This window comes from Trichosurus vulpecula, chromosome 3, assembly GCF_011100635.1.
Source record: "Trichosurus vulpecula isolate mTriVul1 chromosome 3, mTriVul1.pri, whole genome shotgun sequence".
Taxonomy (NCBI): Eukaryota; Metazoa; Chordata; class Mammalia; order Diprotodontia; family Phalangeridae; genus Trichosurus; species Trichosurus vulpecula.
In genome coordinates this window covers 179,400,354-179,426,565 of record NC_050575.1, presented here as the reverse complement: position 1 = coordinate 179,426,565, position 26,212 = coordinate 179,400,354, and the positions used below count along the sequence as shown (strand labels likewise).

At 41.7% G+C, this 26,212-nt stretch overlaps 2 protein-coding genes across 2 annotated transcripts; one reads left to right on the top strand and one right to left on the bottom strand.

Annotated features, from left to right (window-relative positions):
• The first annotated feature begins 6,180 nt into the window (after positions 1-6,180).
• On the top strand, positions 6,181-9,430 carry FNDC11 (fibronectin type III domain containing 11). Its single transcript, XM_036748477.1, is given in 3 exon segments — positions 6,181-6,222; positions 6,224-6,305; positions 8,439-9,430. Coding segments are annotated over 3 exon segments (1,116 nt in total).
• Positions 9,431-10,911: 1,481 nt separating this feature from the next.
• LOC118841095 (inositol monophosphatase 3-like) lies at positions 10,912-13,502 on the bottom strand. The gene is made up of 5 exons (XM_036748504.1): positions 13,086-13,502; positions 12,397-12,559; positions 12,036-12,131; positions 11,669-11,830; positions 10,912-11,360 (listed from the first exon to the last, which is right to left on the bottom strand). The coding sequence occupies exons 1-5, from the start codon at positions 13,413-13,415 to the stop codon at positions 11,083-11,085; spliced, it is 1,029 nt and encodes a 342-aa protein (XP_036604399.1). The 5' UTR covers positions 13,416-13,502; the 3' UTR covers positions 10,912-11,082.
• Positions 13,503-26,212: the final 12,710 nt, after the last annotated feature.

Below are 26,212 nucleotides of genomic sequence, written 5' to 3'. Positions count from 1 at the left end.
CTCCAATCTCAGGTCACAGATGCAGAGTGGGGTGAGAAGGGGACCTGAGCATTACAGTGGTGTTTCCAGTTATGGAGGCCATGGGCAAAGGGGCAAGTTCAAGAACTAGGAGCAGGAGTGGTGTGGCTCAGATCTGAGGTACAAAGCAGGGTCTCGCTGTGAGCATCTAGCCCACATATGGGTGGAAATGCCAGACAAAAAGAGGGACCTATAATTCTGCTGCTCTGAGCCACTAGAGCTCCCCAGCTGGCTGATAGGGGCATAGTCCAGCAACAGTCTCCTCTTGCTTGGACCCAGACCCAGATCAGGAACTTGCAGAGCTCAGACCAGGGAATCAGCAATCAGCTTTTTCTCTGGATCAGACCATTTTAAGACCAACAGAATGCTTGCAGATCCTCAGCCTTTTCCTGAGATTCTGGAATAATACAACATGTAATATACTTCCTCCCCGTCTCCCTCCCCCACAAAAAAACACAACAACAGGACCAACCCAGACTTTCCCTCCAGAAGTGCCACAGAGTTCAGTCTAACATCAAATCCAAAATCAGGAATTAGGCTGGAAGACTAGGCAAACAAAAATAATAATAATTCCACTATAATGAACTGTTATGATGATCACAAACTCAAAAGAAGAGAATGACTCCCAGACATTTATAAACAATGCCTCAGAGAAAAACCCAGCCAGGGCACAAACTCAACTAGAATTCCTGGAAGAGATGAAGCAAGAGTTTAAAAAAATATCCTTAAATTCTTTTTTAAACTCTTGCTTCATCTCTTACAGGAAAACAGATCAAGGAGAAAAAAAATTAAGAATCATTGGACTATCAGAACATCATGACCAAAAAAAAGAACCTAGACATCACATTTCAAGAAATCTCCAAAGAAAACTGTCCATATCTCTTAGAACCAAAAGGCAAAGTGGAAATAGAAAGAATCCACAGGACATCTGAAAGAAACCCAAAAAAGGAAACTTCCAGAAATAAAATCCAGAGCTTTCAGGTCAAAGAAAAAATATCACAAGCAGCCAAAAAGAAAGAATTCAAGTACTAAGGAGCTACAGTCAGGATCATACACAATTTAGAAGCCAAAAGGAGTGGAGAACATTGAAAACAGGACATTCCAGAAGGCAGAGGAATAACTTACCCAGAAAACTAAGTATAATGATACAGAGGAAAAATGGATCTTTAATTAAATAGAGAACTTTGAAGCATTCCTTATGAAAAGAACAGAACTGTGGAGAAATTTTGAAGATCAAACACAAGAATGAAGAGAAATAAAGAGGTAAATATGAATGAACAATGATAAAGGATCAACAAGGATAAACTGGGGCAGCTAGGTGGTACAGTGAATAGAGCACAGGCCCTGGAGTCAGGAGGACCTGAATTCAAATCCAGCCTCAGATACTTGACCCTTACTAGCTGTGTGATCTTGGACAAGTCACTTAACCTCAATTGCCTTGCCTTCTCCCCTACAAAAAAGGATTAATTGCTTACATTTAAATATGGGGAGATGACATATGTGTTCCCTCTGATCCATACCATCATCAAGGTTCATAGAGGGATTCCAATTAGGCAAGGCCTGGGAGTGATTTGTTATGTCTTCATCATCTTAAGAAAAGAATAAAAACTGAGAAGAGGAATATACTGAAGGAGGGGAAGGGAAAGGAAGGTCACATACTTGGGTATGGAAATGCATTTCAGTCAATAGGGAAATTGGAGGGAAAGAGGGGAAGCAAGAAGGGGGAATTAGAGGGAGGATAGATTAAGGTAGAGATTAGTCCTGAGCAAAACACGTGCAAAAGCATGTACAAAAATATTTATAGCTCTTTTTGAGGTAGCAAAGAATAAAATCTGAGGAGCTGCTCATAAATTAAGGAATGATTAAACAAGTCTTGACATACACATGTGATGGAATACTATTGTGCTGAACTCTTATCAGTGTGATGTTGTTGTTTGTCCTTCATTCTCCAAGAGGACATTAAGAGTGTGATGTAATGACCAGGATTCCAGAGGGCTAATGACGAAACACCTACCTCCCGTTGGAGAGGTGAAGGACTCAGAATGTCAAAATATATGTGTGTATGTATACACACACACACACACACATACACACACACATATATATTTTAGGACATGACCAATGGGGAAACTTGGTATGATTGACTATACATGTTTGTAATGGGTTTTTTTGTTTTTCTTGTCTTTTTAATGGTAGTGGGGTCAGGGAGGGGTGTCAGGGCAGGAGGGTAAGAAGGTAGATTTTGGATGATTAAAACAAAATGTGTGCTATATATGTATATATGTACATATGTACATATACATACACATGTATATGTACATATATATCTAGGAAATCTTGAGAACTCTGATCAACACAACACCCAATCACAGTTTCAGAGAGCTCATGATGAAACATGCTGCCCACCTGCTGACAGAGACGTGATGAACTCAGAGTGTAGCTGGAGATGTTTGTTTTAAATAGAGCCAGTAAGAAATTGCATTTTGCTTGACTATACATGTTTGTAACAGGGTTTTTGTTTATCTTGCTTTCACAGTGATGGGGGTGGGGGTGGGGAGTGATTAAGTAGGAGAGAGAGAGAGTTTGTCTTTGAAAACAAAATAAAAGTTGTGTTAATTTAAAAAAAAAAACTAAACTAGGCTAGTTTAACTGAGTTCATAGAATCAGATTTAGAGTAGGAAGAGACCTTGGAAGCCATCTAGTCCAACCCCCTCATTTGCAGATAAGGAAGTTAGGGCCCTAGAAAGTTCAGTGTTTTACCAAGGCCACAAGGGGAGTGAACATCAGAGACAGGATGTAAACTGAGGGTGTCATTGACTTTAGAGTCCATGCTCTTTCCGAAGTCCCAGAGTTTCCTGCTACCTTTAGAAATGTTCATCGCTTACTTTTTGGTTTTGGTAGTATTGAAATACCCAACCAAATTAGTTACCTTAAATAAATCTATAAGGTGTACATATGTGTATATACATGTATATGCATGTGTAACTCTTCTTTTTACTTTGCGTATACTTTGTAGTAACTTACCCAAAAAGTTTGTATATTGGCTGTGTGACCCCAGGAAAATCACTTAAATTTTCAGTGCTCTCTAGGTAATTAAAATTGTAAGTGACAAAGTGCCAACCTGCATTAGTAAAGGAAATTTCCTTGCCTGGAAGTTGCCCATATCAATGAAATCAAGGGTTTAGTCCTCATCTCTACTCCAATCTGTGAAGATGCCGTATCTCCCCTAGTAGAATGTAAGCTTCTTAATGGCAGTTGTTTATCTTTTCTGTCTTTGTATATCCATTGATAAGCACAGTGCTTGGCACGTAGAAAGTGCTTAATAAATATTTGTTGAGTAGAACAGAATTGAGAACAATAGCATGAGCCCACTAAATTTTTGTAATCTGAGTGTGGAAGGATGGATGAAAATCCTGCAAAATCTCGCTGCTCTGGAGTTTTCCATGACTAGCTTTTGCTCTTCTGATGTAGTATAGAAAACAATAACAGAGGATTGGGTGTTCTGGCTCAACCAATAGGTTACTCGCTCAGTTACCATGGCTACTTCCCAGAGCTGTTATTTCCACCATGGCTAGATGTAGGTTTAAAAAAGTGGAAGGGGTGAAATTTTCAATGTCTTTGGTGAAGTCCTCATTCCCCCTAGGTGTCCTCCCATCATTCTGCTAGCAACCTTAGCTGCCCAGGGCCCTCAGTTTGGAGCCCAACTTCAAAATGTACCCATCATATTTAGAGCCTATTTCCTCAAGACCCTGCTGTGTTACTCAGCTAATTGGAAAAACAGAGGCTATAAAGCTAATGAGTTAACATGTTAACTGAGATGTCAGCTCTGATCTCTAGAGGTGTTCAAACAGAAAGTAGGCTATCCCTCTGTTCAAGAGGATATAATAGAGCAGATTGCTATTTGTAGTTGAGTATAAACTGGAGGGGCAGCTAGGTGGCACAGTGGATAAGAGTGCTGGGCCTGGAATCAGGAAGACTCATGTTCCTGAGTTCAAATCCTGCTTCAGATAACTAGCTATGTGACCCTCAGGCAAGCCGCTTAACCCTATTTGCCTCAGTTTCCTCATCTGATAAAGTGAGCTGGAGAAGGAAATGGCAAACCACTCCAGTGTCTTTGTCAAGAAAACCTCAAATGAGGTCACAAAGAGTCAGACAGGACTGAAAAACAACTCAACAACAATATGAATTGGAGGCAGTGAAGTGTAACAGAAAGAGCAATGGACTTCAAATTAAGATCAAAGGACTTGGCTTTGAATCGCAGTTCTGCTATTTGACCTTGAGCAAGTGTCTTCTCTTTCCTGGGACTCTTTTCTCCTCTGTAAAATGAGGGAGTTGCATGATTCATTCCATTGGTTATAATTCTTTACAACTTGACTATTATATAAATAAGCTTAATGTGCAGGTATATGTGGAACCTGTATCGGATTGCATGCCATCTTGGGGGGGGAGGGGGGAGGAGAGGAAGGGAGAGAAAATTTGGAACTCAAAAACTTGTGGAACTGAGTGGTGTAAAGTAAAAATAAAAAATAAATTAAAAAATAAAATAAAATGAGTGAGTTAGACCAGACTCTAAGGTCACTGTAAACCATAAATCACAGGAACAGAGTCTTCTCCCTCCTGGGTGAAGCTGGGTCACACCTCCCCTGCTCAGTACAGAAAAAAAGGGTCAGCCTAGTTATCAAGGGCACCTTTGGCCAGCCAGCCACCAGATAGAGATCGAAATGAATGGGGTAAGGAAGAGGGCATCAGACTCTACCACCACCTGGTGGTCATTGGTGGCATCACCATCCACCAACTCTCATTGAAAAGAGTTTTGTTCTGATTTATCCCTCAGCCAAGTCTCTTTCCTTTGTATTCTGCCCCACAGACTACCCCCTTTCCCAGGAGAAAGTTTTTCACTCCCTGTTTCTGAGCAGTCTGGACCCTAAGGTTGGGCCTGCCCTCTGAAGAAGTGTCTATCCCTCTCCAGAACCTGAGTCCTTCAAATTCCTTGAATAGCACCAGACGTGGCAGTCAGAAGACTAAGCTGCAAGTATGATGAAATATCTACAGGAGTATCCCTGATTGTGTTTGCACAGAAATACATTGTTTGTTCATCCCTATCTTGCCTTCTTTGCTCTTTCTCTCCCCAAACAGTAAAATTAATTCAGTTCTTAAGCTCATGTATCCAGGTAGAGAAGAATACCGAGCAGGGAAAGGGGTCAAATTGCTTACTATGTGCCAGGAACCGTGCCAGGATCAGGGTTGGCTTGAGAATCGCTAGTCAAATTTGGATCTGATCTTATAACCTTGGCAACTGACTACCAAGGACTGCCACCATAGAAAGAGACCCGGGACTCAGTTTTCGCGCTTTCAAAAGTCTCTCAATCCTCTCATCCCATCCTACCCTTGCCTCAATTTCAGACCTAGATAACCATGGAGAGGAGGCCTGAGGAGGGTCTCTATTCTGAAGCAGATTGTTTTAACGGAAAAGGGGGGGGGGGTAACAAGGTATGTAATGGGAAAAATACTGGAGTCTAAATCAGAGATTATATTTGAACCTCCCAGCCCTGCTTCTTTACTTGCCTGACTTTATGAGTGTCAGAACTTGTTTTCTCACCTCTAAAATGAGGTTGGACTAAATTACATCTATGAATCCCTCCAACTTTAAATCTTGTGCTATTTACTATGAGAACAAAGTGCCACCTTCCGTTCTGCTTCAGCCACCAATCAAATAGGCGCGGGTCCTGTTGGCCTGCGGAACTGATTAAGAATGAATCTCCAGGGCAGCTTAACACCTACAGACCCTCAGTCCATATCCCAACGCTAATCCTCCGGCCCACGTCTCGGATCCCACCTCAGACCCAATCTCAGCCCCTTAAACCTGTCATTAATTGGATCGAAGTCACGGAAGGGCACCTATGGTAGGGGAAAGAACACCGTCAAAAACACAGGGCGAATCTCACTCTTTTCCGTTGTCAATCATGTCAGCTTCTACCTCTCTACACTTCTCGTCCTGTCCCAAGATGGGGTTGGTCACCAAAGTCTCAAGAGTCTCGACCGGCATTCTGACCCTGGTTTTCGGACCCCACTGGAAGGAGCGATATCAGGATCCAGGTCTCCGCTCTCTATCCCAGAGATGGGTTGAGAAAGTGAGGTCTCCCTGAAATTCGGGGCGTCACAATGCCACAGGGTCACCATAGCAACAGCCTCTTTTCTCTGGCCGAGTCCTGGGAGCCTGGGACGTCTGGCCACACTCCAGCCCTGTGGCTCCGCTCTGCTTCCGAGGCTGCGGCAAGTCCCTAGGGGTGCGTGGAAGACCGGGTGTAGGGTGCGGAGCTTGGCTGCTAAAACCCTTGATCCTGGGGGTTCGGGGAGGAACAGGAGCGGCATGGGAAACACTCTGGGTTTGAGGGAGTCTGGAGGATGGAAATGGGACCGGATGAGGTTGGATGATTGATATAGCAGTTGTGAGAGGGTCTTCAGGAGATCATGGGTCAACAAGGGATGCTCCCAGCTCCTTGAGCAGTCCTGAGGCTCAGGAGACTTCTCAGCCAAGATAAACAGACCACTATATAGTCAAGAATTGGGCCGGCAGCATTTATGGCACTGGGGGGCAAAGACTGAGACAGGCTTTCAGCAAGGGGCTCACCAAAGGCCAAATGTTATCTTCTGGATGCAGAATTTGAACCCTGGTTAGGTTTCCCAAGGGCAGAGAAATAAGCACATCCCTTCAACCGTGTAGACTCGGAGTTCTGGCTTCTCACCAAAACTCAAAGATGCCCTCCCTGTCCCACTTGCTTCTAGACATCAGGTTGGGACAGCCCTCAGGGCATGGCCAGTATGTCCTGTTTCCTAGACAATTAACAGTGCCCTCCCCAGAATCCAAATCCCCTCCTGAAGGTCCCAGAATACAACTTAGTAACCCACTCTGAAAATCAGGGATGCTCTGTCCAATATGCTCAGGGGATATCAATTCTGCTAAATTCAGCTTTTGCAAGACCAGCATAAGTCAGAAAAAAAAATGGGGAGTAGAAAGAGTTGAAGAAGGACCCATCCCAAGACTATCCCCTTGAGAACTCACTATTCTAGACTTTTGGGCAGCAAATTCATGCCTTGTGCTTTTTAGCACAATGCTTATTTACTATGTGTACCCAGCCCTCTAGACTCCTCCCCCAAACTGGACCCAGATACTAAAAGTGGCCATGAGTGGACTTATCCCTTGGGATGATCCTATGAGCAGCTGATGGCCAACAATGAGGATGCTGGAACCTTTTAAGTTTCAGGAACCGTGAAACAACAGTAAATTTGGGAGTGAGCAGGCATATGTTAGATTCCTCATTCTGCCACTAACTCATGGTGTGACCTTGGACAAATCACTTACCCTCTCTAGTTGTCATTTTCTGATTTGTTGCAACAAGACAATATCTACCCAAAGGCTTGTTTCTCGAGACCTAAGGATTCTATCAAATAGCTCCTATCTAGAACTTTTTTTCTATCACATAGTCCATTCCATTCATTTTATCTTCATGACAAGCCCAATGAGGTAGGTAGTACAACTATAATTATCCCCATTTTATAGAAGAAATGGAGGATCAGAGAGGTTAGGTGACCCGCCCAAAGTCACAAACAGGTACCAAGTGGTGCCAGCAGAATTTGAACTTGTCTTCTAACTCCAGGTCCAGGGTTCTTTTCATTTCAGCAAGCTTCCTCTCAAAATATAATGCAAATATAAGGAATGATTATTAAGAGAACACCAAAGACAGTCCTAACCCCTATTGACCTCGATTGTGTCCCTCTCTATTGCTCATTTTTTTATTCAGAAAATCTCCCTCCCTACCCTGAGCAAAGAAGAGACAGAGGTCTGGGTATAGACAGACTTAAGTTACTGCTAGCGCGTTCCCACAGGATTCTCCTTCCAGGAAAGATTGGAAGGAGGTTAGAGTCAGTTTGGACTACCAATCCAGTGTCTAAGGGCTTGGACCATGCTTACTCACTCATTTTCTCTTCCTAGAAAAGGCCATGTGGGCACCACGCCACATTGCCCCTAGGGATAAAGTCCGATCATAGGACTAACCTACCCTTTTGCCCTTTGTCTGGAGAAACAGCAAAGGTCTGTGTCCAGCGGCCTATCAGGGGAAGAGTCCAGCCAGTTTGGGGGTGTCCCACAGTTATTGGGAAAATGTCCACTTAGCCTGGTACAGTGCAAAGAATTTGGTTTAGAGTCAGAGAACCTGAACTCAAATCCCAGCTCTGTTCACTGTCCTCAGGCCAATTAAACTCTTTGGGTGTCATTTTCCTCCTCTGTATAATGAAGCAGTCAGACTAAAGGACCTATAAGGTTCCTTCCAGCTCTAAATCTGTGATCCTACCCTCAGGGGGAGTCTAATCTTGGTGGAGTAGAGTCACTCACCCATCTCCTTCTCAACTATGGTCCTCAGTTCCCTCCTTGCAGAGCCGTGAAAAGATGAGCTTTGGGGCAATGGACCTGGGCCTAAACAGGATGAAACTGGGCAGCCCACAGAGCCTCCAGTCTCTAGAGGAGGAGCAGCAGCCAGAGACTGAGGCCTGGAGGACATACACAGATCGGAGGAACATTCTCCGGGAGTTCCTGACCTCGGACCTGAGCCCCCACCTCCTGAAACGTCACCATGCCCGCATGGAGCTGCTAAAGAAGTGCTCCTACTACATCGAGATCCTCCCAAAGCACCTGGCCCTAGGTGACCAGAACCCCCTGATGCTGCCTAGCACCATGTTCCAGCTTATTGACCCCTGGAAATTCCAGCGCATGAAGAAAGTGGGTACAGCCCAGACCAAAATCCAGCTGCTTCTGCTCAGTGACCTACTGGAACAGCTGGACAGAGGGCGGGCCAAACTGGTGGCCCTCTTGGAATCACATGACATGCTCCCCTTCCTGTCTTGTTGGGACACAGTGGAGCAGCGGTTGGCAGACTTGTCAGCAGTGATGGACAACTTCCTAGCCATGATGGTGCCAGGCCGTCTGCACATCAAGCATCGTCTGGTGTCAGACATTGGTGCCACCAAGATCCCCCACATACGGCTGATGCTGAGCACCAAGATGCCAGTGATGTTCGACCGCAAGGAATCAGTGGCACACCATGATTGGGCAAGCCTGCGCTGGTTTGTGACAATCCAGCCAACTGTGCCTGAGCAATTTGAGCTCCGCTTCAAGCTCCTGGAGCCCCGGAGTCAGCAGGAACGAGTGCAATGTGGTGTCATCCCTGTGGCCACCTGTACATTTGACATCCGAAACCTGCTGCCCAGCCGCACCTACAAGTTCACAGTCAAGAGGGCTGAGAGCTACACACTTGTGTATGAGCCGTGGAGGGACAGCCTCACCTTGAAAACCAAGCCAGCACCCCCAGACGGGGCTCACACCCCAGAGAGCAGGGCCAGCCTGGCCTGCCCCTGACCACAGAGCCTGAGAGACAATTTTCTAATATTTATCCGTTAATAAAAAGGAGTTTAAAAAAGGGCAAAATTAAAAAAAAACAACTTATTTTTAAAGGTAACAGCAGCCACGCGAGTGTTTTTCTGACTCAGCCAAAGCGATCGCCCCAAGCGGCCTCCATTAGCCCCGAGTTCCCACTGCTGCATCCCCAAGGTCCTTTCTCAAAGGGCATCACAGTATCTCCCCACATGGGCAGGAAACGTGAGCCTCTTCGGATAAGGCCATGTTGATACAACTACAACATGGTTAGGGAGAGAGAACCTATGTCCACCACCTCTCCCCGTTTCAATTGTCCAATTGAGTTGCCTTCCTAATTCTTGACTGGGCAGTTTTCATCCTCTGACATTTCCTCCCACTGAAGGCTCTAAGGGCTCGGAGACACCCTAGCAAGGTTGGAAAAGGAAGAGACAGCCAGCTGGAGATATGGGCAGGTATGAGTAGGAAATGCCTGAGAGTTCCAGGCACTTGAATCTGATAGCCAACTGACTTCTTTCTCCTGGGCTACTCTAAGTCTAGGATTGCTGGCATGGCCCCAAGCAGTATGGCAACTTCCCCAAGGCCTAGTCTTCTAGACTTTGAATTATCAGAGGGAATCAGAGTTCTTAGGTTTAGCCCCGGTATTCCTGTGGCCAGCCTCCAATGTCTTCAATCATCTTCAGGAACCACTCCAGGCAGGCCATGGGGTATGATGGAAAGAGACCTTTAACAAGGAATTTAGAAACAAGATCCTAGTCTAGGATGTCACCACTTTTCTGTGTGACCTTGGGTAAATCATTTCACCTCTCTAAGGTTTAATTTCCCTCATATGTGAAACAAAGATGATTGAACTAGCAGCTCTATAAAGTCCTTTCCAACTCTAAAATCCTAGTATGTTAAATTACTTTACTGCTATGGGCCTGATTCCTAACAAATGGGAAAAATATTGCCTGACTACTGTGGGAATCAAATTGGATAATGAATGAGAAAGAAATGTAGAAATGTAGCACTTCAGAGATATTAGCGATTGAAAATACTAGGTTGCCCCAGGAGTGTCCAATTTTGTCCAGGAAACCTGAAACAGCTCCCTGAGACTAGGGTTAACACCCTCTCCAGGCCTCACCAAGTATGATCCCCCCAGTGCTCCTCTTCATGTGACCTTTGCAGACACATTCTCTCCTACAGGGAGAACTACAGAAGTTATTAAACCCAGGCCCAGAAGTCACATCTCCCCCTTCTGTCTAGCATAGGTTCCCAAAGTGGGTGATAGGGCCCCCTGAGCTGGAATGATCACTGGAATGATGGGGGGGAGGTAGCCCCGGGTGCAATGGTGGGGCACTGACTAAAACTAAGGGTTAACTTAAGGGTTACCCCAGGGGGGTAGTGAGTAATTTTTTTAAAAGGGGGCATTAGATCAGATAAGTTTGGGAAACTCTGGTCTAGAGCACAATAAAATAGCTCAAAGGTCTATAGCTCAAAAGAACTTTTATTATAAAATAATCCTATAAAAGTTTTCCTTCTCCTCAAGAGAAGCTGAACTTCATCTCTAATTCTGCCCCTTTGCCCCCAATCCCCTGGCTGAAGGTCCTGAGGGACAGATGAATGGGTTGGAGACAGCATCATGGGGCTCCCCATGGTTACTCTTTTCTCACCTGCTCCTCCAACCCACCGACTTTCTTCACCAGTTCCAAGTGGTCCAGACCCACACTGGCAATCAGCCCTTCCTTGTTTCCTGGGGAATCCAGGTAATCAATGTCCTTCCCATCCAGGGTGGTCATGTGGCCCCCTAGAGCTGAGAGTACTGCATTCCCTGCACAGATGTCCCATTTCTTGATGAAGGTGATGTGGAGGTAGGCATCGGCTTGATCTGGCTGTTCAGCCTTGTTGAGGTTCAAGAGGGACAGTACTTTATACCCTTTGGAAAGCAGGAAGCATTCCCTTAGCTGGCCAGAAAGCCACTATCTTCCCATACTCCCGTACTTCTCACAAATCTGGAATGGGCCAAAATCCTCCCCACAAAGAGCAATGGGGATGTGTCCCCCAAAATGGCTTAGACTTTTAGATTTGTTCCAGGGGAAGAACAGAGCAGAACCAGCCCTGTTTCCCTGCTTCCTTGATCCAAGCCTGCCCATCTCCAAGTGATATTATCTCTGTCCCTGCTCCAAGCTTCCACCTGCCCTTACCCATGGTTCATAGTGTACATTCTGCTGTTTTCCCACTTACCTGCTCCCCCAGCGGGGATGATGTTCACATTGGTCCCAAAAGCTTTCTGGCTAAAGGTGCGCACAGTCCCAGCATGGGATCGGGAAACAATGAGTCGGGGACTTCTCTCATCATATGACTCCCGGGCACTCACGTTGGCTCCATATCCAACCAGTGCCCAAGCTACAAAGAAGGAGTTGGGAGTGGGTAGGTACCTGGCAAGATGCTAGGGGAGGTCAGAAGAGTCATAAGGGGAAGAGGGACATAGGGGGATATCTGGACTCCTCCCTCAATGAGAAGCATGACATTCCCCTAGACAAGCTCCCTTCTCTGCTTCTACCAACACCACCACCACCACCACCACCACCACCACCACCATGTTCCCTACCTGTGAACCCTGAAAAGGGCTTGTGGATCACTCCAATGACCGGCTTCCCATCCACTGCCACACACACCATTGTGGTCACATAAGACAGGAGACCCTCTAGGGACACAAGGACAAAGATGAGCAGCAAAGTTGAGGAAATATTAGCCACAGGGTGGATATGGCACAATCTCTGTAAGAATCTCACATCAATACCAGTTCTGGTCTTGAGTTGAGAGAGAAGGGAAGGGTCCCCTTTACCATGACAGTACTCTCCATTGAATTTCAGTTCCAAAAAACTGAAAAAGAAGTAGGATCCCAAATCCATCCCCTGGTTCCTAGGTTCTCCTTCCCAGCATCTCTGATCATTAATTACTCCACAAACCTGTGTACTCCTGCGTAGCATCCAAAGGATCAATCCACACTGTCACGCCCTCCATAGGCACCATCTGGCCACTTGGGACCATCTCCTGGATTTCCAGGGGGATCTTTCCATCCCAAGGTTCTGAAAGGTCCAAGGCAGCTTCATCATGCTCCTCAGAAATTACCTGAGGAGTGAGTCAGCTGTCATCCTGAGCTAAAGTACAAATCCCCCCAACATATACATAATACACACACACACACACACACACACACACACACACACACACACACACACACACACACACCCAGTGTTGAGAAGACAGGGCTTAGGCAATGGAGAAAGGTAAAAGAATGTTATAACCCTGGGGTTCAGCCTGAAGACAGCTGATTACTGGTTCCCAGGAAAGGGGGAACCATTCACCTTAAGTGATCCTGGAATCTCAGCTACCATTCCTCCACACATCGCTAGTCTAAGCTTCAGGGGCCTGAATGCCACTCAGTCCTTACTCTGTCCAGGGCCCCTGAGTGAATCTTTGCTCTCCTAAGGTATCAGTTTCCTCTATAGGCTACCAGCCCTACCCAATCCCAGGAATTTGGGGAGAGGATTTGGGAACCGGCCCAACAGCCCATGCTAGGATGCTCTCAAGATGCCTGGATCGAGCAGTGCTTCAGCCTCGCCCCCACCGCCACCCACCCAAATGTGACCCTCACCCGAATGCCAGGGAAGGTACTAGCCCACAGGCTGGCCATGCGGCGGTGGGACTGCAGGTCCCCCGCGGTGAGCAGCTCCTCTGCGCCCTCCTGGGTTTGGCCCTTGCTTCTCTGCTGCAGGTCCGGCCCGGCTTCATGGACAGCTCGAACCCTCCGGCCCCCGGCCTCTGCCGCAGCCACTGACAGCGCCACCAGCTCCCTCAAGTCCAGCCGCTGGCCTCCACCAGCCGCCCCGAGAAGCGACGGTAGCACCAGGAAGCCACAGGCCGCCAGCAGCAGCAGCAGCAACGCCAAGGCCGGGCGAGGGAGGCGCCGACCCAGAGCGGCCATGAGCTCCACCTCCCGATGCGTTGGCTGCAGAGGAGTCCTGGCAGAACCCCAGCCTCTGCCCCTGTAGCCCCTGCAGCCCCAGCGGGAGACTCCAGCTCCTTCCGCCCCCACCCGCCTCCTTCCGCAAAGCGCTACACCCGCCCCTTCCACGTTGCCTCTAGCCTCCCTCATTCACCCTGGGGGGTGGGGCTCAGTCTCTGCTCTCTAAGTCTCTCTCTCCGCACCCGCCCTCTCTCACGATTGGGCTCTAGGTTTTACTGATGTTTTGTTTTTCCAGTGAGGGGTCTTTTGTAACCAAATTAAAATAACAAAGCAAAATTAACGGTATAGTGACCCCATCTGAAAGTGCACGGGTCTTCCTCACTTGTAGCACGACCGACCTCTCTAATTAAAAAAAAAAAAATCTTGATGAATAGAAATTTATTTTCTCTTCATCGCACTCCCCATCCCCATTTAAAAAGAAAAAAAGAAAAACAAATTCCTTGTAACAAATATCTATAGTCAAGCAAAACAAATTCCCTCACTGGCTGTATAGAAAAATATCTTTCTGCACGCTAAATCTGTCACCTCTCTGTCAGGAGGTAAATAGTATGTTTCTGTCATGCATCATCTGAAATAGTGAATGGGTTATTAAATCGATCATAGCTGTCACAGCTTTCAAATTTGTTTTGCTTGACTATAGATATTTGTTACAAGGAATTTGTTTTTATTTTTTTCTTTTTAAATGGGGATGGGGAGTGCGATGAAGAGAAAATAAATTTCAAAATTGTCTTTATGGAGTTGTTATGGTAGAAATTATTCTGGTTCTGCTCTTTACAATCAGTTTATAAGTCATATATATACCAAAATATATAGCATCTCCTGTGGTCCCTAGTCAGTTTCTCTGTATCTCTAGCCCTCTCTGTCCCTCTCTCTGCTTCTTAGGTATCTCTCCTCATTTCTTTCTTCCTGTTTTCCACTGTCTCTCTGGCTGATTCCTTTCTGTTGTCCCACACACACACACACACACATACACACACACACACACACACACACACACACACACACAAACACTTACACCTGTCCTCCCCTCCCCCGACTCATACACACAGAAAAGAAAAGCAAACACACCTATTCCCCTATTCCCCTATCCCCTTGTTAGGGTTATCTCCCTTCCAAAAGTCATTTACTATATATATGTGTGTGTGTGTGTGTGTGTGTGTGTGTGTGTGTGTATATGTATATGTATATATTTATGTATATATATGTATATGTATATATGTATGTATGTATTATATATACATACATATACATATATGTATACATATATATATATCCATCCAGTAAAATGTAAGGTCCTTAAGCAGAGATTGTTTTGTTTTTAATCCTAGCACAGTGTCATGCTTGTAGTAGGATCTTAATAAGTATTTGTTAAATACAACTAATATATTCTTTTCTCACAGATTCATCTGGAACCCTAACTAGGAATTTTTTAGTTGAGCTTTCTCAGTGCACCACTGACCCTCATTTGGGGGAGGGAAGGAGAAGTGAGAAACAAAAACTCCTGGATGCGGGCCTAGCTCCTGGAGCCACAGGTTCAGGTGGAAACCGAGGTAGAAATTAGAACATGAGGACAGAAGGGAACCACCCTAACTGGCCTTCTAGTAGGTTCCTCTTTTCAACTAAGTGCTAAGGTCTCTTGTGTACTGCTGAAAGACCACAGGTGCTAGGAGCACTTGATAAATTCTGTCTTTTGGGTCAAAGACCAATTACCTCCACCCTTGTTGTGGCTCTAACTCCCACAATCACGCTGAAGGGTAGATACTCCCATTCTCACATACACAGAGGAACAGACGCATGCCCTGTAAACAGCAAGATCATCTTTTGTGACTTTGGAAGAGATGAGCTACATTTTAAAGTATCTTTTATTTTTGAGGTAATGAGAACACCATCTGCACCATTTCTCTTTTTTTCTTTCTTCTTTTTCCCCTCAGTAGCAAAAGGAAATAACTAACTAGTTAAGTGATGAAGGAGCAATATAGATAGAGTACCACAAGTTATCCATGCAGTCAGGCTTCCTGACTATCTGAGATTATTTAAAAAAAATAAGGAAAAGCGAGATCCATCCATGCATGGATAGGCAAATTCCAATGTAGGAGTTTGCTGGAATGGAGTACATTTTTCTCTTCCAGAGTAGTCTCACTAGAGTGAAAGAAAATCAATGACTTAATCTAGGCCTTGAGAACTCTGGCTTGATAAACTACTTTTAAAACCAACAAGTTAACAACCACCTGTCTGGGATTGAGGAAATTTTGTTTTGTTTTGTTTTGTTCCCTAAACACCCCTCGGAATTAAAAAAAAAACGTGTGAGGTGTGGTTACCAACCAGCTGAGGTAGTGTTTTATCACAAAAGCTGCTTAATTATTTTACCAATATATCCTGTTATGGATTGTTTTTGAGTTTTGACTTCAATAACTCTGATCAGAAGTCATCTAGTCCAATTCATTCCTCAACAAGGGAGAGACAGGAGGTGGTATTTACCAGACAGATACAAACCACTGTAACAATCCTGACCACGACCTCCTCAGAACCCAGCAGAAATAGCCCAGGGCCTGAACCCCTTGAGCCCCAGGAAAGGTGGCACCACTCAGACTACCAAGTCCTACTTCCAGCCTGGTACCTGAATCCATTATCCAGAGAAACAATCTTTGTGGAGATGTGACCTGGCAACTCCCTCTGGAGGCTCTCACCACCAAAGAGCCTGGCACTTGTTTTCTAAATGGTTTGACATCAGAAACAGATATGGTTTTATCAGTGAAAATGACATTAGAAGAGTCATACCATCTGCTTTGCTGCTGTACTCTAATAACTATTTACTCTTTTCAACTGACCTAAAACTCATTATTAGAGTGTGAGTTCCTTGAAACAAGGGATTGTCTTGTCATTTTGTAGCCCTGGTGTTTTGCATAAAGTAAATTCTTAATCAATGTTTTTTCATTCATTTAATAAGAACCCCCTCTATAATAGCTCTGTTAAGTGGACATGGAAACTCCACCTGTATACCCAAATTAACTACAAAGAACATTTGAAGGAAAATGCTTTCTGCATCCAGAGAAAGAAGTGATAAATAGAAGTATGCATAGAGTGATGTGTGTGTATGTATGTATGTATATAGATGTATATATATATTGTGTATGTATATGAATATGTGTATTTGTGTGTAATGGTAGTTATCTCTAGGGTAGGAGGAAGGAAAAAAAGAAATTTACATGATAACTTTATTATATATTTAAAAGGAATACCAAATTGTACATAATATATTTGCAGTTCCATGTGCAATCACCTTTTTAATTATACTGTGTTATGGAAATGCTTGTCTTAGTCCATAAATTAAAAATAAAAGAAATAAAATATTAAAAAAGCAAATTTAAAGAAAACAGACTTCTAATGATAGGGAACTCACTACCTCCTATTACAGACCATTCCACTTTTGGAGATCTATAATTATTAGTAGTTTACATTGTATCGAGAAGCAATTTGCCTCTCTTCAACTTCCATCTATTGTCTGTAGTTTTGATCTCTAGGATAAAGCAAAGCAAGTCTACCCTCTCTTCCACACTACAGCCTTTCAAATATTTGAAGCTCTCCTAAGTCTTTTCTTCAGGCTAAATATCCCCAGCACCTTCCATCTAGCCTAATAGGTTGTCATCTACAGTACTCTCATCATCCTTGGATCTCATCAGCCTTTGGAACTACTCTAGCTTTGAATGTCCTCTCAAAAATATAGTTGTCAAAGGGGCTATAAAACTGTGCATACTCTTTGACCCAGCAATATTGCTACTAGGTATATATATCCCAAAGAGATAAAAAGAAAAGGAAAAGGACTCATATGTACAAAAATATTTACAGCAGCTCTTTTTGTATTGGCAAAGAACTGGAAACTGGTAGGATACCCATCATTTGGGGAATGGCTGAACAAGTTATGATATGTGATTGTTATGGAATGCTATTGTGCTTTAAGAAATGGAGAGGATGGTTTCAAAGAAACATTGGAAGACTTTTATAAATTGATGCAAAGCAAAGTGAGCATAACCAAAAGAACAATGTACATGTATATTGCAACAATAATCAACTGTGAAAGATTTAGCAACACTGATCAACACAATGATATATAACAATTCCAAAGAACTCATGATGAAAATGTTATCCACCTCCAGATAGAGAACTGACAGATTCAGAGTGAACATTGAAGCACATTTTTTTCTTTTTTTTTTTTCTTGCCTTTTTTTGGCAACATGGCTAATGTGAAAATGTTTTGCATTACTTCACCTGTGTAATGCGTATCATATTTCTTGCTTTCTCAATGAGTGGGGAAGGGTGAAGGGAGGGAGTAAATTTGAAAATGAAAACAAAAAATAAAAATAAAATTAAAATATAGTGGCCAAAACAAAATACAATAATCCAGATCATATCTGACTAGAGCAGAGAATAATACTTTGGCTTGGTAAGCTTAATAGAACAGGCATACCTATTTCATCTTCTACACACCTACACAAAGAAGACACACCAATTTCCACACACAATGCTATGTCTGTGTTAATGCGGTATAGAGAAAACAGTGATTTAGGTGCTTGAGTGTAGTGGGAATAAGCCTGTTAACTTGGGATGAGCAACACCACTTTGTCTTAAGCCTACATGTTGTAGCTAAATGATTGTAACGTACATTGTTTTTCTGTAATAAGATAAGGACTTGAGCAGTATAGTTGAGCAAGGATGTGTGTAGTTCCCAGATTTGGTAAATAGTTACTCCTGATGTGTATATCCCCCAAATCTGGTAAGCATCTGTTCAATGTTTGCTAAAGACATTAGATTTGAAAGATAGTTTCCTTTCATCATAAGCTTAGATAATCAATCACCAATAAGAACTCATTTGTAACTTATAAATGCCCTTAGCCAGAACCATAAAAACTTATGGAAGACTTCAGATATCCACCTGCTCCTGGGTTGAGACTAGGACAAATTCCTGCATTCCCCAAACTTGGAACTGTGTTTCCTTGAGAGCAGTATTGATTGGCAAAAACTTTTCAGATTTCTACCTCAGGAGAGACACTGAGCCTCTGGCTGGGCAGAAAAGGAACCTCATTGTGAGGATGCTTACTGGGGCCTCTAGGAATAAGGTTTGTGGCTTGTTCCTAGAGAGTTTGATTTCATATTATTGAATAGTCAATAAAGTTTGATTGCATACATTAATGTGGGTAAATCTTATTAGGGTACCATCAGCCCTCATACGGAGAAGTAGTGATAAATAGGTTTTATGGGTGCATCATGAACCCATTACATGGAGGATAGTAAGACAAGGATCAACAACCCCCTTTAGTATTCTTCAACCAGCCCTTGTGATTTGCATGAATAGTGAAAGATGCCAAGTGGCAGCAGGAGAAAAGGAGTTCAAAAGATAGACTTAAAATGCCTAGAGTGGGTAAGTGCTGTCTAAATGCCTTAGCTGACTAGGTACAGCTGGCTAGGATCTCTATCACAACAACACTAAAGCTATCCCTTGAGTCTCTAAGTTAAGGAACTAGTACAATTCTTGCCTTAAGAAGAAGCTACATCGCAGCTGAAGAGAAGTAGAAAGCAAAAATATCTCAGTGAAGAAACTCCATTGTACCTGAAGAGTTTTAGGAATAAGCAGGAGCAACTTAGTGGTGATGCCCAGGAGAGAGAAGTCCAATGGCATCACCAGAGGACAACAGTGGCTCTGCAATGCCCAAAGATGAGCCCCTTTAGGTATGTTCCTAGCCACGCATTGTCTCTGAATATGTTCCCTGATTGTTAGCATTGTGGGAGAAATTATACTTATGTGAATGGGAGGATCTTTCTTGCCATTTATTTTCCTACACTGTTTAATTAAATGTCATTTTCCTTGAACTAATGTGTCCTCCAATTGACTAGGAAAAGGAAACACATCAGTGGGAAATTGTGAATTATAATGTTGAGTACATGTTGACCCATATTGATCCTAAAACCTATGGAAGCTTTCTGGGGGCCCACATGTGAGAATACGTCAGATGCTGTATGGTCTAAGATCACATTCCATTTTTTGGATGTGCTTTTACACAATTGATTCATACTGCACTTGAAATCCATTGAAATCCCAAGCTATTTTTCATTTATAAAGTTTTTATTGAAATATTTTGTTTTTATATAATCATAATTTCCAAATATATCCCTTCTCTTTCTTTCCCCGTTGAGTGATCTCTTGCAAACTATATTTTTTAAGAGAGAGAAATTCAGTAAAGCTAGCTGTGCATGAATCAAGACAGACAATGTATATTCCACATCCTTAGTCTCCTGCCTCTACAAAGATGGAAGGGAGATGTACTTTCTCATCTCTTCTCTAGGCCCAAGATTGGTCATTATAATTACACAGCATTCAGTTTGGATTTTTGGTTCTTTGGATATACATTATAGTCATTGTACATACATTTCTTGGTTCTAGATACTTTGCAACAATTTATGTAAACCTTTCCATGTTTCTCTGAATTCTTTGTATTCACTGTTTCTTACAACATAATAATATTCCATTATATTCATGTACTACGATTTGTTTAGCCATTCCATAGTAAATTGGCAGCTACTTTGTTTCTAGTTCTTCACTACTACTAAGTACTCTTGTGAATATTTTGGCATATATGGGATCTTGTCTAGATAGCAGAATTCCATTTTCCCAGCTTTTTTTAGCTCTGAAAAAAAATTACTTTCAATGAGCAGAAAATTCATTTGTATCAATAACTCACATGCAATGAAATACTAAAAAGGGATATGATTTTTCTCCAAGAACTGCTGTAGCAGTATCCCAGAAATTTTGATTTCTCCTCAGGCCTAGTCATTACTTCCAGAATTCATAACCATGCCTCTGCCACCATCTCATCCTAGAACTTCTCTCAGAACCAGAGGCCTTCTCACCCTGGAATATCCTTCAGTAAGGCCCATCCCCTTCTCCCATTTGTAAGTTCCTCATGGGCCTTCTATTTCATGGAGTTACCTAGGCTAGCATTCACTCCCGGCCCGCCCACCCCCGCCAATCCTGTTCTTGGTCTCCAGACTTCATAATCATGTTTACTCAATAGATATCTTCATCCCACTGCCCCCAGCCTTTTACCTCCTTTCTGTGTGTTGTCTTTCTCCGTTAGAATGTAAGCTCCTTGAGGGCAAATATCATCTTTCTTTTTGCTGGGATTCCTATCCCCAGTGCATAGCACAGTTCCTAGCAAATAGTCAACACTTAAAAAATTACTGTTTCTTCCTTCCTTCCCTTCCTCTCACCCCACCTTCTTTTCTTCCTTAGGAGTATATGTCAAGCAGTGAGATCTCTGGGTCAAAGGAAATGGACATTGTTGTCACTTTCTTCCATTAATTACAGATTCCTTGATAGGATGGTCAGAGTAATTCACAGCTCCACCATGGGTCATTATAATTACATAGCATTCAGATCGGATTTTTTTGTTATTTTAGTATTTGCCTGTCTTTCCCTCCAGTATTGATTATTTCTGTCTTTTGTCACATTTTCCAATTTACTAGGTGTAGAATGAAACCTCAGTGACGTTTCAATTTGCATTTATCTTAAGTGATTTGTAGCAATCTTTTATATGATTTTAAGTATTTTGCAATTCTTTTTAAAACATTTAAAAAGATTTTTTGACCACGTATTTTAGAGACTGACTCTTGTTCTTATATATTTATGTTACTTCACTATATATCTTGGATAGCGGACTCTTATCAGGTATATTTGATATGTTGATTGATGTTTGATGCATTGCAGCCAATTGAGAGCTTTCTGCTTTATCCTAGTTAGCTGATCTTTTCATACAAAAGCTTTTTAAAAAATAGAATAGACTAGGTAATGAAAATCTGAAGCAAACTACATATAGTAGCATATTTTCTTTTTAATCTCAAATTCATAATATGAATAATAATATATAATACAATATTCATAAAATGGACAAGAAATTCATTATTTAATTAAAAACTGTTGGGAAAATTGAATAGCTACTAGCTGAAAAAAATAGGAATAGACCAATATCTCCCAACAGACATAATTAGGAGATATATATAATGGATGAACAATATAATTATTTTTAATTCACTTTTTTAAATAGTCAAATTAAATGTCATATTTTTACAAGAGTAGAAAAGTAAGATATTCATAGCCATCCTTATCTTTGAAAAATGATGAGATAAAACATAAAAATTTGATTATTTAAAAAAATTTTAAAACTTTTTATACAAGTAAGAAATGCACACAGATTAAGAAAGAAAGAAACAAATTGAGAAAACATATCTTTGCCATAAACATTTCTGATAAACTTTTAACATCTAAAATCTATAAGGAATTGGCATAAATTGCTAAGAGTAAGAGATGTTCTTCAATAGATAAGTGGTCAAAAGATCTAAACCATTTTGAAAGAACAAACACAAACTATCAACAACCACATTTTAAAAGTTCAAGCTGTCTGATAAGAAAAATTCAAATTGAGCAAGTGGAAGCTAGTGACTTTATGAGAAATCAAGATATTTTAAAACAGAACCAAAGGAATGAAAAAATGGAAGACAATGTGAAATATCTCATTGGAAAAACCACTGACCTGGAAAATAGATCCAGGAGAGATAATTTAAAAATTATTGGACTACCTGAAAGCCATGATCAAAAAAAGAGCCTAGATCTCATCTTTCAAGAAATAATCAAGAAAAATTCAAATTGAAACCATTCTGAGGTTCATTCATTCAACATGCATTTTTTTTAAATGCACTTCATGTGCATGAAGCACTAAGAGGCAACAACAAAAGCAAAACATTGCCTGATCTCAAGGAGTTTACATTCTACTGGAGAGAAATAACAAGAACAAAGACAAGTAAATACAAACTAAATTTTAGAAGAGAGGTCCCTAGCAGCTGGGGAGATCAGGATGGTCCTTGTGGAGGTGGCCTTGAAGCTAAGGATTCTACAAGAGTATTCCAGTGTATTCCAGAGATGAGGGAGATGGCCTGTGCAAAGAAACAACTTGAGAAAACCATTTTTGCAATTAGCATTTCTGATAAAACTTAAACACCCAAAATCTATAAAAAAAAATTGGCACACGTTATTAAAGGTAATAATTGTTTGCTCAATAGATAAGCGGTCAAAAGATATAAACAGTCTTTACAGAGGAAACCCAAATAAACTAACAGCTCTCTAAAAGTTCAAGTTGTATAATCAGAAAAATGCAAATTAAGATAATTTTGGTATTCATTCAACAAGGATTTTTAAAGCTCATGTTATTTGCTAGGTGATTGAATATTATTGAACCATAATAAAAAATAAATATGAAGAATTCAAAGAAATATAGGAAACCATAAAATGCTGGAGATTGAATAAAATAGAACCAAAACAACAATATACGCACTGACTACAACCATGGGTATAGAAATAATAACAATAAATCTGTAGGAAATAAACAGAAAGGTTTAGAAAGAGTTTGGAAACAACCAGAAAGTTTTCTTTAGGGCTGAATTAAAAATTAATATGCACACCTCCTTTTGCTTTTAATTTGTTTAACAATCTGTAAATAGTAGAAATTTGTAGTTACAAACACAATCACTAGCAATCTGGATTTGTTTTTGTTTTTCCTTAAGGTTTTTGTTGTTGTTGTTGTTTTTGTACTTGTCAGTGAAAAACTTTTTTTTTACTCTTATTGATATGCTTCATTTTACATTACAAACATTTACAGATCACTCCCACTTCTGAGAGTTCTCTTGTAGCAAAGTAAAACAGTTAAGTAAGGTTAATAATACAATGATTTCATCTGAAAGTTCATGAAACATTTCGCATCTGAAGTACCCTCCACTTTTCTATTTCTATAAAATTAAAAGAAATCTATTTTCTCTCCAACAACAAAATAGAAATTTTGTGACAAATATGACATAAAAATTGTCTAATTACTCATTTATAGGTACTGCTGCCAATCATACTAATCAACCCACAGAGATTTTTAGTAACTGGTTTATTAATAACTGAGTATTATATACTCAGAGCACAGTCCCATGGTACATAAAAGCCAGTGGGCCCCAACCACCATTTTCAGTAACTCTTTATAGGTCTTAGTTACGAGACAGAATGGATGCAATGGAATTTTGCAGAAGGCAATATAGGTTACACATCAAAGAACAGATAGCGAAAAAGGAAGATCTACATCAGGTAAAATAATAAACTAATCAGCAAACTGTGGACTATTAACACTAGAGATACGGCAAGTGACAGGAAATCTTCATCATAAATTAATAGGGGTAATAAAGCTGAACCAAAAATTCTTCTATCACTAATCAGTTAATTACCTGAGATAAAGTTTGATGTCTTGACTAAATTCTGCAGGATCAAGCTAGTGATATGAATGGCAGCAATGATGAAATTCTCTTCCCACCATAGTCAAGCAAATCAAATTTACCCCAAAGGCGATACACAAAAACCTGTATGTCTCATTCTGTACCCTAAATCCATTGTCTCCTTGTAATAGATAGCATAGTTCATCATCGGTCCTCCAGAATAATGAATGATAACTGTGTTGATCATAGCCTACAAAATTGTTTGTTTTTATGTTGTTATATAAATTGTTCTGGTTCTGCTCATTTTATTCCTCATTATTATGGCATGTGGAATCTGAAATGAATGAGGAAACAAAAGTTTGAGCTTCTGAGCCTATCAATTTATTAAGCAATGCATGTCAATTGCATAACAAATCAGGAACAGGACCTCCTCAGTTTTGGCACTGAACCCTGAATAGAGAAGAAGATAGATTTTTACACAATAAGAAAAATTAATTGAGTTAAAACCAATTAATTAAGAAAAAAACAATTAACCAGGATACAGAATTAGGTGATCTGATTTCTAATTGGAGGAAAGATTAGGGGCTTTCTGAGTTGGAGGAAGAAGGAAAGAGAACAGATGCAATTCCCTGAAATCAGAAACAGAGGTGTCCCACTCCTCTCCCCCCATTCAATCAAAGGAATAGGGAAACAATAACTGATTCACCAGTATGTACCCAGTTGTCAGATAAGACATATGGGTTGCTTAAGATACATAATCATGAGAATACTTCTTGCATCAGTCTTCAGATCTGACTGGGTTTCTGGTCATCATAACCTGGGTCCTTAGTTAAGGGACTCTAAGCAGCAGGCAGAGGTGACCCAGCTCTCCAGCCACACAGGGTTAGGTTTAAACAATACAATAACAATTGAATAAAGTTTTCTGACAAGACAGAAATTGGACTGGATCCATAATTGAGTAGAAAGGGAACTGAGCTAGCTCCAGAATTGAGTCACAAGGTGGAGTCAATGTGGTTAACTCAATTCCCACAATTCCCTTGTTTATAAAAGTCTTCAAAACATTTATTTTTATAATATTGATGTTATACTATATGGCAGTGACTACCCTGGCCTCCACTGTCTAGAAGCAAGGTGTATTATATTTCACCCTTCCCCAGGGTATTCTAGTACTCTTAAAGAGGGTTGGGGTGTCTAGGGTCTCTGCCACTGGCTCCAGTTCCTACCAATGGTATTCCCTCAATTATCAGAGTCCCCTACCCTCTAGTTCCATTTAACTTAATAGTTACAAATCAGTAGTTAGTTTTCACAAAGCAATAACAAAAATAAACTTACAAAAATTCCCCCCAATACCTGGGCATAATCCCTACTCCACTTCATACTCTGGAGAGAGGGAAGGAATTAGGTTCATAGCTTAACTCAGTTCCTTATACAGCACAGTCCCAAGGTCTAAGTCCAAAGCCTCCCTTAGGCTTGAGTCCTAAACACTCTGGCTTCTCAAGGCTTCCCTGCTGGGTTGACTGGTCACATATCTGGCCTAAAATCCTGCCTTCAGCCTCACCATGGCTCAAACTCCTGAGTCCAGTGGGGAATATATCACCTGTACCTAGAACTGAAAAGGACATTTGAGGCAGGCAGACCCACCAGCAGGCTCTTACAATAATCTAGACATGAGGTGATGAGGACCTGCACTAGAGCGGTGGCAGTGTCAGAGGAGAGAAAGAGGTGTAAATGAAAGATGTTACAAAGGTGAAATCCACAGGCCTTGGCAACAGATTGGATACACAGGGTGAGAGGTAGTGAAAAGTGCAGGATGACTCCTAGGCTGTGAACCGGGGAGGTTCTGGTGACTATGAGGATAATGTTGCACTCTGTAATTATAGAAAAGGTAGGGGGGGAAGGATTTAGGGGGAAGCATAATAAGTTATGTTTTGGACATACTGAATTTAAAATGTCTATTAGACATCCAGTCTGAGATGTCTGAAGGGCAGCTGAAGATGCAAGATTGGAAGTCAGTAGAAAGGTTGAGAATCATCAGCATAGACATGGTAACTAAATCTGCAGAATCTGATGAGATAACCAAGTAAAATAGCACAAGGAGGGAGGGAGAAGAGAAGCAGTCCCAAAAGGGACAACTAAAATTAAAGAACATGATCTAGAAAAGAATCCAACAAAGGAGACAGAGAAGGACCAGTCATATAGGTAGAAGGAAAACCAGAAGAGAGTGGTGTTCCAAAAACCTAGAGAGAAAAGAGTATTAAAGAGGAGAGAGTGATCAACAGTGTCAGAGACTATGGAGAAGCAAAGGAAAATGAGGATTGAGGAAGGTTAATTGGACTTAGCAACTAAGAGATTATTAGTAATTTCGGAGAGGACAGTTTTGGTGGAATGAAAAGGTTGGACCAGATTGTAAGGCGTTAAGAAGAGAGTGAGAGGAGAGAAAGTGGAGGCAACTTTGTAGA

What these genes read in the sequence shown, in the direction of transcription:
- LOC118841095 (XM_036748504.1), bottom strand. Translation starts at nt 13,415, where the DNA reads ATGGCCGCTCTGGGTCGGCGCCTCCCTCGCCCGGCCTTGGCGTTGCTG. An exon ending in TGCTACGCAGGAGTACACAG is followed by an intron (nt 12,132 to 12,396) that starts GTTTGTGGAGTA and finishes TTGTGTCCCTAG; the next exon opens with AGGGTCTCCTGTCTTATGTG. An exon ending in GCCCTTTTCAGGGTTCACAG is followed by an intron (nt 11,831 to 12,035) that starts GTAGGGAACATG and finishes CCTTCTTTGTAG; the next exon opens with CTTGGGCACTGGTTGGATAT.